The sequence below is a fragment of the Typopeltis vanoorti genome, chromosome 15 (assembly GCF_054136105.1).
Source record: "Typopeltis vanoorti isolate ZY-2024b chromosome 15, IOZ_Tvanoo_1.0, whole genome shotgun sequence".
Lineage (NCBI taxonomy): Eukaryota > Metazoa > Arthropoda > Arachnida > Uropygi > Thelyphonidae > Typopeltis > Typopeltis vanoorti.
This window is the reverse complement of record NC_143563.1, coordinates 79,614,730-79,642,646: the sequence shown is the minus strand read 5'-3', so window position 1 is coordinate 79,642,646 and position 27,917 is coordinate 79,614,730. Positions and strand designations below refer to the sequence as shown.

Sequence of the window (27,917 nt, the reverse complement as noted above, 5' to 3'; positions counted from 1 at the left end):
GAAGGGTAGTGAGTGTTCAATACTACTTCAAATTTCCACTCCAAACTTACAGAACAAATTTCTTCATTCATCCCTTATACTACTACTCACCAGAAAAGTCTCCCATTTTATATGTATTTGCAAGGAATACAGTCCATAGCTCTTCAAATCAAATGTGAACAAGTTCCTTCATATCTGTCTGTGGTGTAGTGTGGTACATTAGTATCATGGTTGAACAACCTGTCATGCATTGGATCACCATTAAAAATGATAATAATGCATAATAAAAATGCTTATTCAAGGTGCGCTTTCTTTACTTAAAAGTTCTTATGAAAGAAGCTCTCATCCACATTAAAAGTCAATTTCCTCATCACATAGTTAAATTTATTCCATATCGTCTCCATCCTTTTTTTTTTTTTTAATGGAAAGATTATGCAAGCAGTAAAACAGATGAGCTTGCTGTTACTAATTTATTTATAGAGCAATTTGAGGAAGTAGTCCTGTCTTGGGCCATTTATAAATTCTTTAAAGTGGCAATACATTTATAATATTTTCATATCATAAATGAAATGGTAATATCATCAAGATTTAAATAATCATCTGGGATTGGGTTTGAGGCTACATTATGATTGGTCGGTGAATTTAGAGCGCTTGTAAAATTGGTTATTTTTATTTGTTTTATTGTATTTTTCCCTTAGATAAGTTTTTTAAGATATTACAATAATAAACATAGTTTAAAATGGTTCCAAAACACACACACACACACAAACACAAGAAACATAATGCTAAGAAGAGCAGTGAGGTTGAGAACAAGGATTTGCCCTGCTAAGGAGATCTTTGGAGATATTGAGGAGGCTATTGAAAATGAATTAACCTCCAAAATTGTAAAATTAAAGCAAATTATCAGAGAGATGATGCAGGGATTACGTAAACTTGAGAGGCATTTAAATGAACATAGTGAGGAAAAGAAAATTAAAACTAAATAAAATAAAACAAAATTAAACAGCAAAATAAACAACAACGAAGCATGGAATCAGGTAAATCAGTGAGTAATGAATATCAGGTAAGTAATGTTGTTTGTGAAAATAAGGATGTTATTTGGTATTCTGACTCTGTCAAAAACATGCTGTTGATGAACGGGTTATAACTTCAAGTTTTCCAAGAGCAAAAATTAAAAATATAATGCAAGCAGTTCAAAATCAGAAAAGAAAAGTAAATGAAATTGTAATTGTAGAATATTACTAATGACTTAAATAGTGATAATTTGGGTATGAGAGAGAAGACATGAAAAGGTTGTTGGAAGAGGCAAGAGAGAAGATGAGCAGAAGTGAAAATAGTAAGTATATTACCTCAGTATGAATTAAGAAGAAGGGCTTTGATGGCAAACAATTTGATGCATAAGCTGTGCAGAAGGAATGGATGTGAGTTTTTGGATGAGTGGAGTGAGTTTGAGGGAAGATTAGATTTGTATAAGAGGGACGGCTTACACCTAAATGTTTTTGGTATCAGGAATCTTGAAAAAGTAATAACTGGTACGAGACCAGTTATTACTTATAGTTATTATAGGAGTATCAGAAACAAAGGGGTAGAGTTTGTTGCCTTGATCAATAAGTTGGGACATAATATTGTAGGCATTAGTGAGACTGGCTTTCAGAATTAGACATACTAACTGGTATCGAGTGTAAAGGGTACACTATTTTTAGGAAGGATAGAGAGAATAGGAGAGGAGGGGGCATGCTGCTAATTATATTGGATGACTTGAATCCAGTTAGAATTGAGACCTATGATTGTAGTACTACTACTAACAGTATTTCATGTGGTAGTGAGTTTGAAGCCATCTAGCGTGATGTGGAATCTAACAATATCAATTACATAGTGGGATGTTGTTACAGACCTGAAGGATCGGTTGCTAGTGATGAAGAAATGCATCACTAAATAGAGACGATGGGTACGAAAAGAGTAATCAGAGTGGGAGACTTTGATTATCCAAATATTGATTGGGTAGCAGTAAAATCTCACGAGAAGAATGAAACTGAATTTATTGAGCTGTTGCGAGACAACTTTCTCAAGCAGCATGTGACAAAGAAACTAGAGATCAAAGAGTGTTAGATTTCATTATACTGTCAGAGGGTGTCTCAGTTAAAGATATAACTATTTTATCTCTGGTTGGTGACAGTGATCATGCAGTGTTCACTTGGGAAGTGACTAAATTTATAAATGTTCCATTCAGAAAAGGTTACACGGTGAACTACAAAGCAGGAAATTGTAACCAACTGAGGAGTATACTGAGTTCAGCACAATGGTATCAGTTGCTGGTTGGGAAGAATATTGACAGTGCATGGAAAACATTTAAAATTACTTCAATGATGCAATATTAGAATTGTCCCAAGAGTTTGAAGAATAAATCAATTTGTTTCTTACAAATCTCATGCTTAATAAGAATAATCTTATTAAGCAAGAGATTTGTAAGAAACAGATGATTTGGCTAGAACAGTCACAAACTGTTGTATGGAAAGCTAAGTCTGAGTATGAAAAGAAACTGGCTCTGCAAGCTTAAGACAACCCACAAGACTTCTATCGATATGCTGCAAGTAAAAGAAAGAATGTGTACAAAAGAATAACTTTTCTAAATGCAGATGGCGTGAGGGCTACAGATGCAGAAGAAGTTGTTCAAACTAATCAGTGCCCATTTTGCTAAGAGCTATCAACCTGGTGTGTGCAAGATTGTGTTCACTGCTACCTCTTCACTGAATGAAGAAACTCAGGTGTATGAAGAGGATTTATTAGAGCTGTTGCACAAACTGAATAACAGTTTTACAATAGGGACTGAATGCATGAGTGCTAAAAGAGTGTTCAGCTGAATTAGCTATTCCTTTAACTAGGCTATACAATTTGAGTCTCAGAACAGAAGATTCTTCAGGAATGAAAAGAATATTTGGTAATCCCATTACGCAAGGGTGGTGCAAAGACCAATGTATATCCAACTATCGACCAATTAGTATCTCAGAAGTTATGGTGAAGATTTGGAAAAAATTGGTTAGGCTCACATACAGAAATGGATTGACAGTGAATCTTTACTTTGCAATGAACAGCATGGATTTACTAAGGGAAGGCCATGTAATTATTATTATTATTATTCAGGCCTCCATGGAGTCAAAAGCCTCATCGTGGGAGGTCTTTCCTATGAACATAAAGTCTGTCAAGACTCATTGAGGGGAGGTCTCCCCCTAAGAAACACAAAGTCTATCATACCACTCTTTAAACTCATTGACCGTTCTCGCTCCCACCACTCCATCAGGCAATGCATTCCATGGTTCAATCACCCTCCACGCAAAGAAACCACTCCTTACCCTCTTGCTCAGTTTCCTTTCGTAACTTCCAGGGATGGCCTCTTGTCATCACTCCTTCCCGCTGTTCAACCAAGCTAAAGAACTCCCCAGTGTCAACCCTGTAACCACCTTTCAACAGTTTAAAAGTCTCAATCATATCACCTCTCCTTCTTCTATCCACCAAACTCTGCAGTCCACATTCCCTCAGCCGATCCTCATAACTAACATTGTACAGTCCTGAAACCATCTTTGTCATCCGTCTTTGTATCCTTTCCACAGTTAATTTATCCCCTTCAAATCCTGGGGACCAAATCTGAGAACAATAGTCCAAGTATGCTCTGATCAGAGACTTATACAGTGGAATGATAACCCTCTTATCTCTGCAGGTCAGTGTCCTTCTCATAATTGCAGCAATCCTCTGTGTTACCTTCACTACCTTTGCAATATGTCCCTTAAACTTCAAGTTTCTATCAATCATCAACCCCAGATCTCTTGTCTTCCCTACTTCCTCCAATATAACTCCTCCCATAGAGTATGCAGCATCCCATCGATGTTTCCCAAACCTCAAGACCTTACATTTTGCTGCATTAAACTGACACCCCCCCATTCATTTGCCAATCTATCTAGCTTATTTAAATCCTCTTGCATTGCTACCACATCTGCACTATTACTAATAATCCTTCCCAGCTTCACATCATCTGCAAACAATTGAATATCCCCTTGCAATCCACTGGCAATGTCATTGATATAAAGGTTAAACAATGTAGGTCCTAGTACTGAGTCCTGTGGGACCCCACTTGTAACCCTCTGCCTCCTTGAAACTGCTCCACCATACACAACTCTCTGATACCTATCAGACAGCCAATCCTGAATCCAGTTGACCAATCTGACATCCAGACATGTTTTAGGACACATTCTGTAATGATGTTTACCATTGCACTAGATAAGAGGAATGGATACACCATGATACTTTTGGATTTTGCTAAGACTTTTGACCTAATATAGCATAGAAGACTGTTGCATAAATTAGAGAATATGGGATTTGGTTATAAACTAATGGCATGGATAAAAATAATGGCTGACTGACAGATATCAAAAAGTGGTATATGAGTGATGTGAGTCTGCAAGATTTAAGGTAACTAGAGTGGTGTACTACGACAAGGATCCGTCCTTGGTCCTCTGTTATTCATTACATGCAGTAATGATATTGGGAGGGATTTGACAGGAGACATACAGCTATTTGCTGATGATGATGCAAAGATAGGTAGGGTAATCAGGAATGCTGTTGAGTGTAATACTTGCAGAATGTTTTGAATTTGCTAGAATTGTGACCATGGAAAAATGGATGTGACTTCAATGTCAGTAAATGTAAAGTCATCTACTTTGGCGTGATTAGATGTCCAATGTCATATTATATTGGTGGGATTTGAAGAAACTGATCAGGTAGGGATCTTGGAGTGTTAGTAGATAGGAAGTTGAAGTTCAGGGGCCATGTAGCAAAGATGTAAATACAACTCAAAAGATAATTGCAATGCTGAAACGAGCTTTGACATGTAAAGATTAAGATGCCATTTTGCCTCTTTACAAGGCCTTGATAAGACCTCACTTGGACTGTTGTATGCAACTCTGGTCTCCTGGTTTTTTTGTTGTGATTCAGTAGAGTGAATGCAATGGGGAATGTTAAAAATGATATTGGGATTGTGGAATACTAATTATGAAGTCAGATTGAGAATTTGTAAACTGCAGATACTAGCAAACAGGAGAAAGAAGGGTGATACAATTGAGACTTACAAATTTCTGAAAGGTTCATACAGGATTTCAGTTGATGGAATTTTTCGTTTTATGGAGGGTGGGGATGGGACAAGAGGGCATTCTCGGAAGCTAAAAATGAATTCTGCTAAAAGGGAGTGAGACTAGATTTTTCTCTCATATGGTGTTGCATGATTGTAATCGATTGCCATTAGATATTATGTGTGAAAGCAGTGTCATTGAATTCAAGAATAAGTATGATAGCTGTTGCATGTAGTATGTGGCCTTCCTCAACGAGTCCCTGACTTCCTAGAGGGCTCTCTTAATAATAATAATAATTCCATTTGGCATTCAAAAGAGAAAATTACTTATTTAGTTGGAAAACAAGAATAATCCACTATTCTTATATGTTAATGTGGGGGGGGGGGGGGGAAGCAGAAAGTGGCTTTTTCTTCATGTAAAATGTTTCCTCATAAACTAGCCAAAAATTTATTATAGAGGATCTTCATGGAGTCAAAGTCCATCGTGGGCGACCCACACTTACCTTTATGCACACAATATCTATCATAACTCTCCTTAAACTCATTCACTATCAGATTACTCATGACTAATTCTGTCAGTCCAAACATCCTTACTAACCATGCTCTAACTTTCCAGGAGTGATCCCTAGTTTTCTTTGTATTTCTCACCTGTTGAAATATTTCCTTTATGTCACTCTTATAGAACCCTTTTAATAACTTAAGTTTCAATCATGTCCCCATTTTCTGCCTGTCAACTAAACTTTGCAACCCACACACCCTCAATCTGTTCACATTGGGAGCATTTCACAGACTCATCACAAGTCTCTGAATCCTTTCTCCTACTTCCTGATCTGCAAAAAAATGCATGTGACCAAATCTGTGCACAGTATCTAAGCTTAGGCCAAATGATAGCCTTATAAAGATGGATAATACCTCTCTGTCTTTATTTTTTTATATTATATTTTTTTTATTTGACATCCAAGTAATCCTTTGCACTATTTTACCAACTTGTGCAATATGCACTGTGAACTGCGACTAGCTATCAGTCATATTGATAACACCAAATCCCCAGTCCATCAATTTCTTGCAATCCAGTACCATCAGTGTGATACATTTACGTAACCTTTTTAACCCTAATTGCATAACCTTATTATAACCTTAACATTTTGCAACGTTAAATTGAAACCATAATCCTTCATCCACAAAGTCAATTTATTTTAATCATCCTTGTAAGATATCTACATCACCTTTATCAACTAATGCCCTCTCCAGTTTTGCATGATTGGCAAACAACTGAATATCTCCCCTTAGAATATCTCTGCTTTCTCTATATCATTAATACACAAATTAAACAGTAGTGGCCAGAGTATTTTAGTAATAAGGTGTGACACTACTTGCATATGGAAATATGACTTGTGCATTACTTCAGCCTTGATATCACTTCTGGGTTTCGCTCCCACTGATGAGACCTCAATGAAGGTTCAAAACCGACCTGGGTTGTGTCCCTTCCCATAATTCATAGTACTATACATCTCCATAAGGATATTTGCATTCGATTATGGGATACCAAGGCAATTGATATGAAGTCATTAGCCTCTCTATACAAGTAGTTCAGTGGTGAAGTTACTTCACGTGCAAACTTTGTTTGCTTGCACTTGGTTAAAAGATTAAACCAAGAATATAATTTTTTGGCATTTTTAATTTATAGTATAACCAAATGAAAAAAACTTTCAGCTAGTGATGTATACTTTTTCCCAAAGCAACAGACAATTCTTTTTGATACGTTATTCAGCAAGTGCATTCTAATTAAGCGTTGTAAACCTGAAAGAGCGATTTCTTTTTGTATTGAAGGATTAGGAAGACGTTTTCACAAAGAAAAAGGGAACTTTAAAATTATCTTTATATTTCAAGGAAATAAGAAAGGAACTGATATTGTGTAGAAGATATGAAAGAAGAAATAGCTTCTCTCTTAAGAAAAGTTGTGCACAAATTATTTTCTTGTTTTAGAAGAAAAACAGGTATGAGCTAAATAATTGCATTTTAATGGCCATTACTTAGAGCAGAAAAAAACTGTACTTTGTAAGTTTGAAGTTAACTGTTTTAGTTTGTGTATTCTTATCAAATCCTGATTTTGAAAAGAAGACAAGGAATTTTGCATGATGTTTATGTTCTTCAATGCTATTGTTAAGTTTGTGGGCCTTTTTCTCTTGAAGAGATTTATTTTATAAGTATATTTATAATCCGTATTTGCCTATAGTGCTTGCAAAACATAAACATTTTACATGCACTGTTAATGCAGTATCATAAATCTACACTAATATTTATTTGTAAATAAAGATGTCATTTTTAAATTTTCTTTATTTCTAACTCAGTTTCTTAACTTATTATAATAATAATATTCTGAATACAAATCTCTGATATTAACCATTATCAATATATGCAAAATTATTCAATATATTATAGGGTGCCAGAGCATGCTTTCTCAGGGATATACCATTTTCAGGTATATATTTTCCAGTATATGCTCACTGCAAACTTGCATTTGCAGATGATAATGGACATAATGGAGCAGGTTCTTTACTTCTTTCAGCATGTATTGCAGGTAATTTGTTTAACTTAATTTCCTTAAAAATAAAGTAATAAATAAATATGTTAAACACAATAATTCACCCACCAAATAGCTATTGTATTACATCATTTGATATGAAATTTTGTAATAAAAAGCACATTACAGTAGATATACAGAAAATCAAATTGTATTCTCATTGTTAAACCTGTAGAACAGGTGAGGCTATTTAGGTCCCTAGGAACAGTTTTTCATAAAGAGAGCAAATGTATACAGAAATTGATATAAGTATAAGTAATGTAGTATTGTGCATTGACACTACTGTACTTTATTACATACTTTGTATGGAATAAAAGAGTAATTACACCAAAAATCATTATACTTGCAGTTTTAGGTGACAGATGGTTTTCATCGATTGGTGAGAGACTGTTTGCCCCAATCATTGGAGGCCTGAAGTAATTTAAAAACATGTCATGTTTGGTTTCTAGAATAGGTTATCTAACTTCAGTCCACCAATGGTGTTAATATGTCATTCATTTGTGAGTGTAGGAGAAAAAAAAAAAATAATAATAATAAAATTAGTTCTTATTCTTATTTCCCGTGGAAAGGCTTAGACGTTGGTTATACATTCTTATTAAATAGCTTAAGGAAATTACAACGTACAATAGAATATACATTAAAATAAATTTTAATACACTTCCAATATTTCGGCAACGTCACGTTGCCATTTTCAAGGAACTCAAGAACAAGACACGTGCATGCAGGCACAACAAACAGTAAGTGAGGAATGAAGCAGGAAGCTATTCTTTCTCCTAAAAGTCCTGATGGTACCCCCTAGCGGGCAATGTTGGTATTCTTGGCCGATTGGGCTGAAGGTCTTCTGATGTAGGTTTCCCAAATTTGGGGCAGTCTCATGCGACCAAATTTGTTGAGGTTTGGATTGTTTCTCAGGGCTGAGGCTGATTCCATGAATCACCTTTCGTATTTGAATTTACTATGGTGTATTATCATGGCTTTCTTCCACCATATTCTATGGCGGGTATCCAGCGCATGGTCTGCAAGACCAGAGTGGCTGTATTGGTGAAAACGGATGTAGTCCTTGTGTTCTGAAATTCTGATATTTGCTGTCCTGCCAGTTTGGCCAAAGTAGGACAGCTTGTGACTTGGTATACATCAGTTAGGTCTAGTGGGGGGGGGGGGGGGTTTGGTCTTTAGTGGAGCGGATAAGAGATGCCAATTTTTTATGAGGTCTGTAACAAGAAGTTAAGTCATGTGTTTTAGGATTTTTGTAATTTTTTCCGAGGTGCCTCGGATATAGGAAATTATTATTATTATTCCTGACACCTCCAAGGAGTCCGAAGACTCATCGTGGGAGTACACCTACAACTGTCTCAACCACTACACCGAACCTCTACTACGAATCATCTACATCAACGCCATCTACCTCCACCACATCTGGTATTCTATGTCTGTAAATTGCGTGTGTTCTGAAGGGCCGATTTGTCTGTATGCGGGATGAAAAACCCGAGTTTCCGGGAGAAAAAACCCTGCTACCTCCGTATGAGATCGGCTAACTCACCTTCGATTGAATGGTGATGGATTTAGAGTAATTCTTGTTGTGAAGGGGGGGGGGGGGGGTTTGTGGTTTATTGGTTTCAATATTTTTTGGATTTTTTTTGAAATTAGTTATTTGATGCAACAAATGATGAGGGCAAAATTCACTAAGATACAGTTAAGATATTGATAGTCCCAAACAACATAAGTGTAAGAGTGACAATGGTATATAACTGTGTTAATGACGGGAATGGGCTTTGTCATGGAAATGTTGACGAAGCGAGAATGATTTTGGGTTTGTGTTCGTCCGATTCTGACCCATCATATGTGTGCAAAGATGTCTATATGTGTAAGGCACTAGAGAAGAATAGAGATCTGCAAGTTGTCCAACTGTGTCAGGCAGACTGCAAATAAGAGTACAAAAGAACATGCAGGTAGATTATTATGTGTGTACACGAATACTAGGAGTATCAGAAACAAAGGGGTAGAGTTTGTTGCCTTAGTCAATATGTTGTGACTCAGATTGTAGGAATTAGTGAGACCTGGCTATCAGAATCAGACCTACTAACTGGTATCGAGTGTCATGGGTACAGTATTTTTAGGAAGGATAGAGTGGATAGGGGAGGAAGGGGGGGCTGTTAATGATATTGGATGACTTAATCCAGTTAGAGTTGAGGCCTATGAATGTAGTAATACTACTAACAATATTTCATGTGGCAGTGAGTTTGAAGCCATCTGGTGTGAGGTGGAATCTAACAAGACAAATTACATAGTAGGGCGTTGTTACAGACCTGGTGGATTAGTTGCTGGTGATGAAGAAATATATCACCAAATAGAAAAGATGAGAGCCAAAAGAGTAATCATAATGGGAGACTTTAATTATCCAAATATTGATTGGGTTGGGTAGCAGTAGAATTTCATGAGAAGAATGAAAATGCATTTATTGAGATGTTGCTGAACAACTTCCTCACACAGCATGTGACAGAAGGGACTCGAAGTCAAAGAATGTTAGATTTGATTATAGTGTCAGAGGGCGTTTCAGTTAAAGACGTAACTATTCTGCCTCCAGTTGGTGGCAGTGATCATGCGATACTCACTTGGGAAGTGACTAAGTTTATGAATGTTCCATTCAGAAAAGGTTACATGCTGAACTACAAAGCAGGAAATTATGACCAACTCAGGAGTATACTGAGTTCAGTGGAATGGGATCGCTTGCTGGATGGAAAGAATATCAACTGTGCATGAGAAGCATTTAAACAATACTTAAATGATACGATTTCAGAATGTGTCTTGAGAGTTTGAAGAATAAATAGAGTAGGAGTCAAATGGATGTGTAATCTTATTAAGCAAGAGATTCATTAGAAAAGGACGATGTTGAAAGAATACCATTTGCATAAGGATGACGTCCGTTATGAATGTTATAAGCAGCAGGCTAGAATTGCCACAACTGTTGTATGGAAAGCAAAGTCTGATTATGAAAAGAAACTGGATCTGCATGCTGTAGCCAACCCACAAGAATTCTATCGATATGCTGCAAGTAAAAGAAAGAATGAATATGAAAGAATAACTTTTCTAAATCCAGATGACGTGAGGGTTACAGATGCAGAAAAGGTTATTCAGATAATGAGTGCCCATTTTGTTAAACGCTATCAACCTGGTGAACGCAACATTGAGTTCACTGTTACCTCTTCACTAGATGAAGAAACGCAGGTGTGTGAGACCGAGGAATTAGAGCTGTTGCACAAACTGAATACGAACTCAGCAATAGGGACTGATTGAATATCAGCATGTGTGCTAAAAGAGTGTTCTGCTGAACTGGGCATTCCTTTGACCGGGATGTTTAATATGCATCTCAGGACAGGCAAGCTTCCGCAGGAATGGAAGGAATGTATGGTAATTCCATTGCATAAGGGTGGTGCAAAGACCAATGTATCCAACTATCGACCAATTAGTATCTCAGGTGCAGTGGTGAAGATTTTGGAAAAATTGGTTAGAGCCTGCATTTAGAAATGGGTTGACAGTGAATCTCTACTTTGTAATGAACAACATGGGTTTACTAAGGTAAGGTCATGTTTTAGCAACTTGCTCACATTCTATAACAATGTTATCATTGAACTAGACAAGGGGAATGGATATACCATGATACTTTTGGATTTTGCTAAAGCTTTTAACAGAATACAGCATGTCAGACTGCTGCATAAATTGGAGAAAATGGGTTTGGGTTATACAATATTAGCATGGATAAGGAGGATCGCTGACTGGCAGTATACGGGGGATCTGAGTCTGCAAGGTGCTTGGTCCACTGTTATTCAATCTGTACATTAATGATATTGGGATGGATTTGACAAGCGACATACAGTTATTTGCTGATGATACAAAGATAGGTAGTGTAATCAGGAATGCTGCTGATATGCAGTACTTGCAGAATGATTCTAATAGGTTGGAATTGTGGGAATGGGAAAATGGGTGTCAGTTCAATGTCAGTAAATGTAAAGTCGTTCACTTCGGCATGATTAGATATCCAATGTTGTATTATATTGGTGGGATTAGGCTAGAAGAAACTGATGAGGCTAAGGATCTTGGAGTTAATAGATAGGAAGTTAAAGTTTAGGGGCCATGTGGCAAAGATTGCAAATACAACTCAAAAGATAATTGCAATGCTGAAACAAACTTTCACATGTAAAGATAAGGATGTTATTTTGCCTCTTTACAAAGCCTTGATAAGACCTCACGTGGACTATTGTGTGCAGGTATGGTTTCCATTGTGATTCTGATATATTGGAGAGAGAGAGAGAGTACAAAGGAGAGTGTTAAAAATGATATCAGGATTGTGGAAATACTGATTATAAAGACAGATCGAGAATTTGTAGACTGCATACACTAGCAAACAGGAGAAAGAGGGGTGATATGATTGGGACTTTCAAACTTCTGAAAGGGTCATAGGATTTCATTTGATGGAATTTTTCAATTTATGGACGGTGGAGAAAGGACAAGAGGGCATCCTTGGAAGCTGAGAATGAAGGCTACTGAGAAGGGTGTGAGAGAAGTGTGAACCACTTCTCTCAGAGGTGGTTCTCTCAGAGACTCCCTGGAGATCTCTCTTAATAATAATAATAATAATATATTTTTTTGAAAAATAAAACATATTATTATTATTATTATTATTGTTCCGGGAAACTCCAAGGAGTCGACAGACTCATCGAGGGAGGCCCTAACATCATGTCTGGAACAACTATTCAGCATTCACACAGTATCTATCATATCTTGCCTTGAACTCATTCACAGTCGTAGCACCCACAACAGACTCTGGAAGCTTATTCCACTCATTCACCACTCTCCAAGTAAAAAACCTAGCTCTAACACCCTTGTCAACCACACTCTTGCCCAGCTTCCATGCATAGCCCCTAGTCCTCCCACCACCAGTCATATTTTCAAAAATATCTTCTGGATCAATCTTATAAAAACCCTTCAGTAATTTGAATGTCTCAATCATATCACCCCTCCTTCGCCTATCGTCCAATTTCTGCAACCCACAAATCCTCAACCTATTCTCATAAGGTTCATTCCACAGACCTGCTATCATCTTGGTCACTCGTCTCTGGACCCTCTCCACTTCCTCCCCATCACGAAGAAACCCTGGTGCTCATAACTGGGCACAGAAGTCCAGATGGGGTCTTATCAAGGCTCGATACAGAGGAACAACAACTTGTTCGTCTCTGCATGTTAAAGTATTTTTCATAAGCCAAGTGATTTGGTGAGCTGTTTTAGTCACTTTTGCAATGTGCCCCCTAAACTTCAACTCCCTATCCACCAGCACTCCCAAATCCCTGGCCTCATCAATCTCCTGGAGTACGGTTCCACCAATGCGATATATTGCTGCTGTTCTTTTCACCCCAAAGTGCATAACCTTACACTTTGCCACATTAAACTGACATCCATTTTTCCTAGCCCAGTCCTCCAAACTATCCAAATCATCCTGTAAAATTTTGACATCCTGTGCACTCACAATTGCTCTACCCAACTTTGCATCATCAGCAAACATGTGAACACTTCCTCTCAAATCCTTTCCAATATCATTGATGAACAAATTGAAAAGATGTGGTCCAAGAACAGAGCCCTGTGGCACTCCACTAGTCACAAGCCGTCTTTTTGACTCCACTCCTGAATAAGCCACTCTCTGGTATCTCTCCTTCAACCACCCTCCTATCCATCTTACCAACCCTATATCTATCCCCATCTGCTCCAGTTTACTGATTAGGGTTCCATGTGGTATCCTGTCAAAGGCCTTGGCAAGGTCCAGTAGTATCACTGTAAACCCATTACCCCTATCCAGTTCAGCCGTCACTGTGTTATAAAACGTGAGCAAGTTACTGAGGCATGATCTACCCTTCACAAAACCATGTTGTCCCCCATACAATATCCCATTTTCATCTATCCAATCCTGTATTCTTTTCTTGACTAATTTCTCTAAGACCTTGATAATGATTCCTGATATGCTAATCGGTCGGTAATTTATGCAGTGGAACTATTTTCCCCTCCTTCCACCCGCTCGGGACTAACCCAGACCCGAGACTCAAATTAAACAAAATGGTCAAGGGTACTGACAATTCTTTAGCTGCTTCTCGTACTACACGAGCTAGTATAACATCCAATCCCACAGATGTATTGACATTGAGGTTATGCAATAGACTACTCACCTCCACTTCATTCACCACAATTCCCGTATAATCTACTGGTTTATTCGTTTCTGCAATGTCACCACCTGGATGATATATTCTTGCAAAGTGCTCACTCAGTAACTCAGCTATCTCAACTGATTCAGTTACCTCCCTACCATCGGCATTCTTTAAAATCATTCTGCCATGTACATTTTTCCTTTTACTTGCTACATATCTAAAAAACTGTTTAGGATTCTCTTTAGCCTGCATGGCCAATGTTCTTTCGTAATCCTTTTTTTGCTTTTCTTACCACACTCGTCATCCTTCTGGCCTTCCATCTTATATAGATCCTTTCGCCCATCAAACTCACTCCACACGTCCACAAATTCCGCACCACTTGTCATACATAACCCACGCATAAAGTCATTCGCAATTATGGCCCTCCTTTTAAACATTTCACTGTCATACCGTGGCAAAAGACTAATCATTCTAACTCTCTCACTCTTTTCTTTTGCTACCTCAAACAATTCATTCAGGTCTTCTATCATTTCCATTTTATCTCCTTTCAAATCATTGATGGAATTTTTCAATTTATGGACGGTGGAGAAAGGACAAGAGGGCATCCTTGGAAGCTGAGAATGAAGAAAGTAAGATGTAAAATGTTTTGCCCTCTGTCTGATATGAGATTAATACATAATTCCAGAAAAGTTATATTTTTCTAGTAGAGTTTTTTAGTACAAGAAATATGTGTGAAAATATAATTGTGTTATGATTTAGAAAACCAAGTATAGTAAAACCCTGTTTTTACGTTCCCACAATTTAAATTTTCCTGTCATTTACGTCATTCTCCGTTTGTCCCCTCTTAAGGCCTATTCTTACGATATATTGTTTTCCCCATTAACAACTTGATGTGGACATTATTTCCCATGATTTGCGTTTTTTTCTCGGGTGACAACACTGATTTTCAAATCAATTTCCTCTCATTCAAAACGATTTCTGCAAAAATCTGCACATTTCTGTTCTCAGATGGCATTGCTTTCAGCTGTAGTTTCGTTTCCACCATCACAGTGACTTGCATACTTGCAGTAGTGATGAACGATACCATGATTTTTCAATCACAGTATGAATTGATACCGTGAAGTTTTCATATCAGTAATTTCAAATTGTCAGTAGCTCGTGGCACTGGCAACATGTTATGATTTGATTTCACATTCATAGTGTTGTATTGAAATCGTGGATCATACACAAATTGTTAAATCACATTCATACTTCTACCAAGTAACAAGTACTCATGTATATTAGATATCAGTAAATAAACCACAGTTCATGAAATATCGCTTCACTAGCTTGCAGTGTTGGTGTTCGTAGTCGCAATTCAGAAGCACGTGGTATATTGCAGAATTTCTGCTAGGTAATTTAGCATGTGGTAGTTGTTTTCAAGTTGCGATGGTGGATGATCCATGTTAGTAACATGGAGAAAAAAGACAGAAATTGTATTTTGGTAGAAAAAAAGATGGCAATTCTGCGACATGTAAATTGGCATGCCGAAACATGTGTGCAATTAGCAAAAGATCTTGGACTCTCCATGTCCACTTTGAACATGATAGTAAAAACCAGGTGAAGCATTGAACTTAATGCAAAGCAATCTGGCACTATGTCAAAAAAACAAAAATATATCTGGACATCAACATACGATGAATTGGATAAACTTGTGGTGGAGTGTTTTTTTTCTACAAGCGCGTCGGGTATTCCAGTCGATGGTACTATACTCTGAGCGAAAGCCCTTGAATTTGCTGTGAGGTTGTGGAGATAAATGGTTTTACTGCATCAAATGGATGGATTGATCGTTTCAAGACTCGTCACAATATTGTGTATAATCAAGTGTGTGGAAAAAGTAATGGTGTGTTGCAGGGGAAACTGTAAACCAGTGGAAACATCAGCTAAAGACTATTATTCAGGACTACGAACCGAAAAATATTTTCAATGTTGATGAAACTGGACTATTTTATAACATTCTGCCAAGTAAAACATTGTGTTTTAAAGGAGAGAGGTGTCATGGTGGAAAACTCAGCAAGCAGAGGGTAACTGTTTTGCTCATGGTCAATGCTGATGGATCAGAAAAATTACCTCCACTGGTAATTGGTAAATTTAAAAAGCCAAGGTGTTTTAAGAATGTGAAAAATCTGCCTACTAAGTATGATGCCAACAGCACAGCATGGATGACCAGCAGCATCTTCACATCCACCATGCATGCTCTGGATGCTAAAATGGGGGCAAATCACTGCAAAATACTACCACTGCTAGACAAATGTCCTGCACACCCTGAAGATCTGCAGCTCAGAAACATTAGATTAGTGTTCTTTCCCCCTTAATTGTGCAAGTGAGCTTCAGCCATTAGATCTGGGTATCATCCATGCATTTAAATGGAAATATAGAAAAATGCTTGTTGAAAAAGCTGTGTTTATGCATGATAATGGTATGGACCCAAAACAAATGACCATATCAATCCTTGATGCCATGCATTATGTGGCCAAAGCATGGTTGCATGTTACTCCTGAAACCATATCCAACTGTTTCTGGAAGGTAGGAGTTATGTTTGTGGAAGAGGACGAACAACTACAGGAAGAAGAAGATATGTCAGAGCCCAACAACTGGTACATGATGGATGAGTCTTCCTCATTTCAAGATTATGTTGATGTTGATCACATCAATGGCACCAAGTGTAGAAGACATCCTTTCCAACCACCTTGGTGAAGAAGAGGAGGAAGTGGTTGAAGAAGAATGTGATCAAGAACCTACCGTCCCTACTAGAAGCAATGGAAGCTATCTCTGTTTTGAGTTGGTATATTGCAAGTGCATCAGGAGACGATGGGGCATTTAATGCCTTATGTGGAGAGGCAGGTGGAACATATAAGAGTGCAGAAAAGCATAAACAATCAACATTTAAAGATTTTTTTTAAATAGTAAGTAATTGTAAATTCATTTATTTTCAGTTATTAAATTTTGTAATCTAATATGTAGAGTCACATACTAGCAGTAAGTCATCTTTTAGCCTTTTTTTTTTTTAATGTTTTTTACATTTTCTGCTATTTACACTTTTTTCAATCAGTCCCCTGGAAAGTGTAAAAAATGGGTTTTACTGTATTGCTTTTTTTTTTAAATGTTGTTCCTGTCCATGAAAGGTTCCTGATCGACTTAGAAGAATACTATCATTGGTCCCACGGCATTTACTGAATGGAAAAAATGTCGGCAATGCATAGGAATCTTTGAAAAAGTGCTTAAATGAGGTGGTATCTCAATGTATCCATAGTGTTCTAAGAATAAATAGGTTTGGAGTGAAATGGATGTGCAGCCTTATTAAGTAAGAGATCCACAAGAAGAAGATGATGTGGAAAAAATATTATGAGAATAAGAGTGAGACAAGTTATGAAATATGTAAAGCTCAGACCAGAAAAGTAACGAGTATTGTGAGAAAAGCTAAAATGGAGTATGAAAAGAAATTGGCCATGCAAGCTAAAGGCAATCCAAAAGAATTTTATCGTTATGCCGCAAGCAAAAGAAAGAATGAATGTGGAAGAATAACTTTATTGAATACAGATGGTACACGAGTGTTGGAAGCTAAGGAGATTGTTCAGTTAATGAGTGTTCACTTTGCTAAGATATATCAACCAAGTGTATGTAGCATGTTACACAGTGCTACTGCTGTGTTGGATGAAGAGTTAGAAAGAGTTAGTTCATGAAAATGAGGTTGAAGAGCTCTTGCATAACCTGGATAAGAATGTGTCAATAGGGACAGATGGAATTCTCTGACTTTTTTTGCTAAGGGAATGTTCAGCTGAATTGGCTAGGCCTTTCACACATTTGTGTAACTTCAGTCTCAGCTCAGGAATGATACCACAAGAATGGAAGGAATGTATGATAGTTCCATTGCACAAGGGTAGTGCAAAAACTGATGTGTCTAACTACCAATCTATTAGTATCTCTGGTGTGGTAGTGAAGATTTTAGAGAAGTTGGTAAGAACTTGCATACAGAAATGGGTAGATAAACATTCTATACTCTGCAGGGAACAGCATGGGTTTACTAAAGGAAGGTCATGTTTTAGCAATTTGTTCATATTTTATAACAATGCAACAGCCAAGTTGGATAAAGGGAATGGATACACTGCAAAACTTGATGTAGCTTGGAAGTACCGAAGCGCTTTACATCGATTTTTACAGAGGTCAAGTCTCATGAGATTGTTACAAAAATAACCTTGTATGTCTCTATATATTTTATGCTAAATATTAATGTAAATAACCCTATGGGAATTGACTGTACTTACTGCTTTAACAAAAATTTGTAGAATGTCAAAAACAAAGGCAATGCTTTGCCACCGGAACTTTGTATAATAGCTATGTATAAGGGCACAAGAAAGTTGTTTACGATTTAAGTGTATGAGAAAGTTGTTTGCGAGCTCTGCGTATAAACACCTTCAAAGGCAGTGTCTCTAAGAGATTGGCAACATTCAGACAAATTTCCGCTGCCCAACAAGATAGGATTAAAGGAGTGCATGGAGGAGAAGAAAGAATGGGTCAATCTTAACAGAAGATCAAGGTGTAGTGCTGAATTCTTCGAGGGTTACAACCCTTCATGCAAGGTCCCGGAGAACATGAAATAAAAAGGGACTGAGCCGAACATCGTAGTCAGCAGAGAACCACGGTCAGCAGTTAGATGTAGAAGTTCCAGAAGTAGGATCCAGAGGACCGGACATTATGGCGAAAACCCATGCCAGAGAAGAAGAATGGGAATGACGAGAGAACAGCCAATGTAAATACCCGAGGCAGTGTCGGTCGGATGTCTTTTTGCCGCGGGAGCTCAACCGAAGCCAAAAGCCACAGAGCGATCTTCAAGCCTGTATGCTGAAACCTCTTGCCTGAGCTTTTTGAGTACCAGGAAAATTGCAGTCCAAAGCCTGCCAATATCCCGACGAAACGTCCCCTGAAGCAAACTCTCCAGATGGAAGCCTAAGGCCCGAGATGAAAGGAAAAGCATAGGGACTTTAGTTCAGGACCTTTGGATGAGTGTGCGACACAGAGCCTCTGTAAGTTTGTTCCATCTTTTGTTGTACATTCCTTTTGTAATCTAGGAGATACGTTATAGATGGACTGATAAGAATTAACTTAATTGTAATAAGAAGTGTCGATAAGAGAGTCCTCTGATTTGTTATTGATTGGAATATAATTTGTGAGATAACTTGGCATAGCTAGCTAATCTCTTTGTGAGTAAATTAGAGTTTCAATAATTTGATTTAATAAGCAGAGAAGTAATCGAGTAATTATATTGTATGGTTATTTAGTATTGAAAAGGGAAAGCTTGTTTCTTTATACTAAAAAATCTAACGAATGGGTAGAGAGAGTAACCTCCCTATCGTTTAATTAATGTACTTTGTTATTAATGTGTAAATAAATGTGTTTTAATTATATGTCACTAGAGTGCCACCTGATCTTTTATTTTACAATGCACTGTTCCTAAATAAACTCATATCTGTGAGCGGGAAACAACTAAGGCATTAAAATTGTAGTTTAAGTACTTCGGTCTTAACAAATAAATTTTCCAGTGTTCATCGGTATATGACTAGTAAATACGAAACGTGGATAAACATAGTACACAATAGAATAAGTGAGAAAGGTTACGAAAGCAAAAGTGCACTGCTAATAAGAATAAAGAGTTAATATCCCTGTCTACAATAATGCACAAAACATCATTTGTTACAATTTGTTACAATAGCGTGGTAACCAAACAGCCATCGTTACAAAACATTAAACAGTACAGTCATTCGTTACAATGGCGCAGCTGACAGCTATCATTCCAACACTATGATAATGTTGGATTTTTCTAAGGCATTTGGTAGGATACCACACGATAGGCTGTTGTGTAAACTGGAGAATATGGGATTGGAATATAATCTATTGTCTTGGATCAGGGGATGGTTGACAGACAGATATCAAAAAGTGGTATACAGTGGGTGTAAATCTTCCAGATTTAAGGTAACTAATGGTGTACCTCAGAGTTTAGTCCTTGGGCCATTATTGTTCGATCTGTACATTAATGACATCAAGCAGGATCTATCATCAGTTTTGCAATTGTTTGCTGATGATGCGAAGATAGGCAGGGCTATTAGGGATGCTACTGATATTCAGCAATTACAAAATGGTTTGAATAGACTGGAAATATGGGCAAACGAAAATGGCTGTCAATTTAATGTTAGTAAGTGTAAAGGTATGCACTTTGGCATGATCAGAGTTCCAGTGGCATATTATATTAGCGGGGTTATGCTACAAGAAACTGAAGAGGCAATGGGTCTTGGTGGATAAGAATTTAAAGTTCAAAGGTCACATAGAAAAAGTTGCAAATACAACTCGGAGGATAATTGCTATGTTGAAGCAAACCTTGACATGTAAGGATAAAGAAGTAATTTTGCCTGTTTATAAGGCTTTGATAAGACTACACCTGGATTACTGTGCACAGATTTGGTCTCCCAGGTTCCAAGGGGATAAAGAAGCTGTGGAAAGGATGCAAAGAAGAGTTACTAAATTATATCTGGATTATGGTATTTAGATTATTAGGACAGATTTCGAGTATGTGGATTGCAGACTCTGGTTAACAGGAGAAAGAGAGGTGATATGATAGATGTCTATAAACTTTTGAATGGGTGTTATAGCATTTATGATGATGAAATTTTTTGTTATATGGAAGGCAGGGAGAGAACTCTGGGGCATCAATGGAAGTTAAGATTGTTTTCAGTCAAGAAAGAGGTAAGAGCTAAGTTTTTCTCCAGAGAGCAGTGAGTGAGTGGAATAATTTGCCCTTAGGGGTAGTGAGTGCATCTAGTGTAAATGAATTTAAGGGAAGGTATGATAACTGGGTTGGGTAATTTACAGCCTCCCTCGATGAGTACTTGACTCCCTGGAGGCCTCAGATAATAATAATAATAAACCAGAAATGTATAGGATCAGTGTTTTTTTTTTATGCTAGTACATAATTGTGTTGTGCACAATCATCTTCACAATAACAATCAAATATACAGATAGTAGAAATTTGTAATATTCAGTGATTTTTTACACATTTACTTGGTATACAATTAAGGTTACCTATTTAATGAAATTTACATTTATCACTAAGTCTATTGTTAAGATATTCATAATATAAAATTTTTTTATATCTGCTATATAAAATTTTTATGAAAAATTATCATATATATTTTGACTGTGCATAATTTATTGTTCTTATTTCAGAAAGTTATCACACTATAAAGTAAAAATATCATAGGTATTATTTCTGGAAAAATTTCCATGTTACTCATAAATAAATATTAATTACTACTAAATAAATATTAATTTTTATGGCTATTTTTGCCTGATTTTGTTTAGGAGTACCCTTTTTTATAATGTCATTGGCATTTTACTCAATTTTTAGAGCATTACTGATGTTTTAAAGGCAGATACATGAAGAATATATGGGAAGAAGAATAATTTTGGACATACCTTTGTAGGATGTTCCGTTCCTGGTTGTCTTCTTATTGAGCGGAATCTGACGTATGGCAATATACGTGGGCTGTTCAATAAGTAATAAGACTTATTTTACTGTGGCGAAACCATTCATCACAATATTAATTTTTGTGGAATAAAGAAATGTTGCTGTATGTATTAACAAAAGAGGTTGATAGATGGCGTATACAGGCTGATGTGCCAGAGTGTCACGTGACTAAACACAAGTGCTCATCGGCGCGCCTACGAGGTGCGACCAGTCTTCGAAATGGAAGTGTCCTTGGAACAGCGTTATGCGATTAAATTTTGTGTGCGTTTGCAAAAATCGGCATCGGACACTTTTAACATGATACACGAAGCTTTCCACGATGAAGCAATGTCGAGGGCAAGTGTTTTTCGCTGGCATAAAACTTTTAAGGAAGGAAGGCAAAATGTGGAAGATCTTGAACGTCCATCACAGAGACAGTGATCAACACAGCAGCGATTATCATCAAGCATGTCAAAAGGAAGCATCCATTACTGAAGAATAGCTTCTTATTGCACCACGATAATGCAAGGCCACATATTGCTGGTTGTGTAGTGGACGTTTTGCAGAAGAACAACACAGATATCCTACCACACCCTCCATACAGTCCTGATCTCGCACCATGCGATTTCTGGCTGTTTCCTCAGCTCAAGAAACCACTAAGAGGCCGCCATCTCGAAAGCAACAAAGCATGTGTAAAAGCTGCAGAGGCAGTTTTGAAAGAACTCTCAAAAAACAGACTTTCACATGTGTTTAAGAAGTGGACGCAACGTTAGGACAAATGCATCGCATCTCACGGTAGTTATTTCGAAAAATACCATGTAAATGATGACGATTAAAGGTAATCTGTTTTCTGTATAAATATAGTCTTATTACTTATTAAACAGTCTATGTACATTTGTATTACTGCTGAAGTATGACTGAAAGGAAAGGGGGGGGGGAGTTGGAAATGTGGAGATAGAGAGATATGGAAGAATTGCAGGCGAGGCAAGAGGTATGTGAATTTTTAAAACTTGGGTTTTAAGGGTGGGCTGGGAATTCCTTGCAAAGAAGGTGAAAGATAGAAAATTTTGGGGAAAGGAGAAGGATAGAATATGATCGAACAAGATTAGGGTTGGGAGTAACAGGGTGTGAGCCATTTTGAGAGTGCGTTGTCTTCAGAACTCTTGGGAATAGTAGTGGGATACATCCAAGACAAAAACACCAAGCCGACATGACATAGCCTCCACTTTTCCCATGAACTCCTAAGACGATGCACTGTAGAAATGGCTCACACCCTGTTACGCCCACCCCTAATCTTATTCCATCATATTCTATCCTTCTCCTTTTCCCAAAATTTCTATCTTTTGCCTTCTTCCCAAAGAATTCTCAGTTCGCTCTTAAAACCCAGGTTTTAAAATTCATATATCTTTTGCCTCACCCGCAATTCTCCCATCTCTCCATCTACACATTTCCACTCCGCTTACTTCAGCAGTAATAGAAATGTATATTGCCATATGGCAGATGCCACTCACTAAGAAGACAACCAGGAACATCCTACAAAGGTATGTCCAAAATTATTATTCTTTCCATGAATTCTTCGTGTAACTGTCTTTAAAACATCAATATGCCCTAAAAAGTAAGTAAAAAGCCAATGACATTATAAAAGAGATACTGCTAAACAAAAATAGGCAAAAATAGCCATAAAAATTAGTAAAAATATCAGTAAATAGCTTTTAGTTTCCTTTTCATATCCTTTTAATGTTCATTTTTTTAAAATTTTTTTATTATTTTTTTTATTTTTACAAGCACTACATAGGATGGTACAATATAATGAGATTTCATTCCAGCTAGGGCATCTCCCAGTTAATCAAAGCTCAATGTTTTCATCAGGGAATGAGGACTAACAGTGAAAAGTCAACTATTGGAACAAACTCCAACTCAACATCTAGATGAAGAACAAACCCAACCTCAGAAGAATTGCAGATAGGAACCATCAACATAAGATGTATTAATGGAAAGGAAATCGAACTTTAAGAATAAACACAAACGCATAATGTAGACATTAATTGAAAGGGAATTGAACTTAAAGAAAAATTGAAAAAGTGCCACATGGACGTAATTAGCATTACTAAGACAAAGAAGAGAAAATCTGGTGAACTTGATTTATATGTGGGCAATACTGATCAAGGAAATGAAGGAATAGTGATATCCTTCAGCACCAAATATGAAGATACACTTCTTGGGAAGCAATTTCAAGTAGAGTTATGTGGGAAAACTTCAAAATGAGGAAACAGACAGTGAAACTTATTTGTGCCTATGGTCCCACAGAAGGTTCTTCTAAAGATGAAGCGGAAGATTTTTTTTGAATCATTAGACCAGGAGATGTTTAAAAATAAAAAAAGGAATCCTTAGAGTAGGGATTCCTTTTAGTCTATATGACTGGTGGAAATGAATTCCACCAGTCATATAGAATAAAAGTTGGACACCTAATATTAATAGTAGATAACTGCTGAATCTGTGCTCAGTATATGGACATTATTAACTCTATTTTCCCACATAAAGATGTGCATGGGAGAGAAGACACAAGAAATAAGAAAAGCCTCATTGACGATGTAGTTGTTGATAGTGACAGGGGCACACCAAGGGTATTTGCCACCCTGGTGCAAACTTTTATCGGCCGCCCCTAATACTGCATTGTATAATCCAAATTAGATATTAGCTACATAAAATTCCGCCCTATCGATGTTGCCACCCAGGTGCGGTGCATGCTTGCATCCTCAGGTTGATGCGGCCCTGGATAGTGATATATTCATGCTGGTTCAGGATATACAGAGGATTTGAAATTGGAACTGACCATCACTTAGTTTTAAGTAAAATAAAAATGAATATCACATCGAAAAGAATAATATGTAAGAAAGTTTAAAAAGAATTAAGGTTGATTTTTAGAAGTTAAAAACATTAAAGATGAGCAGCTTTTAGGTAAACAATAGATTCACCTGTACAGACATCACTGAAGAAAAAATTATTATTATTATTACGTGACACCTCCAAGGAGTCCAAAGACTCATTGAGGGAAGGCACCTACTCCACAGCTCTCAGTCTCAGTCACATGAGTGGTGGAGCCTAAGATGCATGTGGTAATGTTGTCTGCAAGGATAGAAAAATATCCTTGAAGATAGGATAAAATGAGTAAAAGCAGCAGCCTTTGAAAAGGAAAAAGCATATCAAAACTTTCAATCAACTAAGTCAGCAGATACCCCAAAAAATACTAAGAAAAATGTAAGAGAGCTAAGCTACGTATAAAAGTAGCTAATAAAAATCATGGGGAACACTTGGGTAAGACTATAGAAGATAAACATCAGGAAAGTCGCAAAATATTCTGGAGCATATTGAAAAAGCTTGGAGGACTACTATGAAGATTAAAGTGACATGAAAATTGAAGCTAAAGATATCCTAGATGTCTAGGCTGATTACTTTGAAAGATTGCTAGACAAAACAAGAAGTGATAGACCAGTAGCAACAAATTTTCACGAGAAATGCAAACAGAAATACATGAATGTAAAATATTTTTTATTAATGTTATGTTAAGAATATTTAAGATATGTTTTTATTTCTATGAGCCGTGATTTTGTTATTCTCTTACACATGCACTTTAGGCTTAACTTATTTCTTCTACTTTACTCAATTGTAACCATAATCAGCTTAATATAGACCTCGCTGCTAGTGGATGACTTTTGTTACTAGTCTAGCCACACTAAACAGGTTACCAACTCTCAAACTATTGCAATTTAGAAAAATTTATTTGTTTAGCGACTGTGCCAATCTAACTTATATATATTCTGAGAATTTATGTATGGAACATATGCAAGATCAAATTTAACATACACAATCCTTTATAACTAGTTGTGAATTTTAATTAAACAAGCTCATAGGTTCCTAATTTTTTTGGAGATAGTGCATTGGTAATAGATCAAGCAAGATTGTTACACAAACAAAATGTTTTATTTTAACCTAGTAAAATAGTACGAGGCCTGTTCAATAAGTAATAAGACTAATTTTACTGTCGCGAAACCACTCATCACAATATTAATTTCTGTGGAATAAAGAAATGTTGCTGTGTGTATTAACAAAAGAGGTTGATAGATGGCTTATACGGGCTGATGTGCCAGACTAAACGCAACTGTGCAAACGTGACTAAATGCAAGGTTGTTTCGGCGTTCCTACGAGCCGCGACCAGTCGTCGAAATGGAAGCTTCCTTGGAACAGCGTTATGCGATTAAATTTTGTGTGCATTTGCAAAAATCGGCATCGGACACTTTTAACATAATATGCGAAGCTTTCCACGATGAAGCAATGTCGAGGGCAAGTGTTTTTTGCTGGCAAAAAACTTTTAAGGAAGGAAGGCAAAATGTGGAAGAGCTTGAATGTGAGGGAAAACCTTCATCGTCCATCACAGAGACAATGATCAACACAGCAGCGATTATCATCAAGGAGGATCGCAGAATTACAGTACGCCAGCTGCATGTTGTCCTGAATATTTCTGTGGGAAGTGTTCACATAGCTGAACATTTGGGACTGAAACGTGTTTGCACCCCGATGGATTCCCAAACTCTTGACACCGGAGCAAATGCAGCATCGAGTGGATGTGTGCACAGAATGGAAAGAAAGACTGGAACAAGAAGGTGACAACTTCTTAAAACGTATCATTACAGCAGATTAAGCTTGGTTGTGTCACTGTGACTCTACAATGAAACAAAAAAGCAGTGAATAGAAGCATCCGTCTTCGCCTACCCCCAAGAAAGCAAAAACTATAAAATCGGCTGGTAAAGTTATGACCATAATGTTTTTTGACTATGAAGGCATTGTTTACCAACATACTGTAGAACCCGGGAATACTGTAAATGGCTCATACTATGCAGATGTTTTACGGACAATGGTACAGCACATCAAAAGGAAGCGTCCATTGCTGAAGAATGGCTTCTTATTGCACCACGAGAATGCAATGCTACATATTGCTGGTGGTGTAGTGGATGTTTTGCAGAAGACCAACATAGATATCCTACCACATCCTCCATACAGTCCTGATCTCGCACCGTGCGATTTCTGGCTGTTTCCTCAGCTCAAGAAACCACTAAGAGGCCGCCGTTTTGAAAGCAACAAAGCATGTGTAAAAGCTGCGGAGGCAGTTTTGAAAGAACTCTCAAAAAACGGACTGTCACATGTGTTTAAGAAGTGGACGCAACACTGTGACAAATGCATCGCATCTCATGGTAGTTACTTCGAAAAATACCATGTAAATGATGACGATTAAAGGTAATCTGTTTTCTGTATAAATATAGTCTTATTACTTATTGAACAGCCTCCGTACAATGCACAAACAAATGAGAGAAATTATCTCTCTAAGCCCTTTTACATGCACAGTAGGCAAATATACAACTGAACATTATACACACAATACTTAGTTAACCCTGTCACAATGCTTAGTTATCCAAAATTAAAAATGTAGTTGCTTCTAATGTCACACTTAGCTAAACTTCGTTCACTACATGTATAGGTTAACATTCGTCTTCCCTTTCGTTACTGTTACTTATTAACTAATTAAATACTAACAATTTCCTGTAAGCACACACACACATACAATTCTCAGTTGTAAGCTTTTAAGACATTAACAAAATTGTGCTTACTTACATTGACTTTTACAAACACAGTCAATCAACTTGAACAAACCTCAGCTAGTTTAGCTTAATGTTACTACTTCTTCTTGGGTACTGGCTATTGCCTGGGCCATCCTGGCAGTTCTGTTGTAGTAGTGTTCTGGGAAAGCTTAGGTCGATTTTCCGGCGGGAACATGAATGGAACTGCCGAAGCCACCACAATGTCTAACAGGTAACCACATTCGTAGCACATCCTTACGTCCACAGGAAATTCATCGAAATATGACCCCCCCCCCGCACCTGGAACCAAAGTCTGGAGACGAAAGAAAATTAGAGCTCCGAGAGTCCTCTTAGTCCCCTTTTATATCATCACTAATCCTTTGTTCTCCACTATGTCATTTCCAGGATTACCCACCAGAACAACGACGCCACTTCGGCTCCCTCCGTTTTTGGGTGCATATTTCTATGCTCGCAAGGTTTTGCGAACATAGAAAGTTTTTACTTTGTCATCGCTATAATCTGGGTTAATCCCTTACTTTTCATTTTACATATACATCGATGTACATTAAATTATGCATTTTAACAGTAGAAGTATAACATTCATTTTATTACTTACTTACTGTCCTCTTTGAGTCTTCCATGTTTCCACAACAACCTCCAGGAGTCTTGTACGTAGTAATTCTTGCATGGCTGGTGAGCTGTCTATATCCAGAGTTGACCTTTATTGTTGTTATCCATTTAGTTCTTGGTCTTCCTTTTTTCTTTTATCTTTTATTTTTGCATACAGAGCAAGGTTGGATAAACTTTTTGATGGCATTCTCTCGATGTGTCCATACCACTGAAGTTGTCTTCTTTTGATCTTTTTGATTAATCA

The 27,917-nt window shown here is 37.2% G+C and overlaps 1 protein-coding gene across 1 annotated transcript in view; it reads left to right on the top strand.

Annotated features, from left to right (window-relative positions):
• Positions 1 to 27,917, top strand: part of aralar1 (calcium-binding mitochondrial carrier protein aralar1) — a 510,219-nt gene that overhangs the window by 428,311 nt on the left and 53,991 nt on the right. The window contains exon 15 of the mRNA XM_090405723.1: positions 7,541 to 7,679. Coding sequence (XP_090261849.1) covers positions 7,541 to 7,679 — 139 coding nt within the window. The remainder of the gene's footprint in view (positions 1 to 7,540; positions 7,680 to 27,917) is intronic.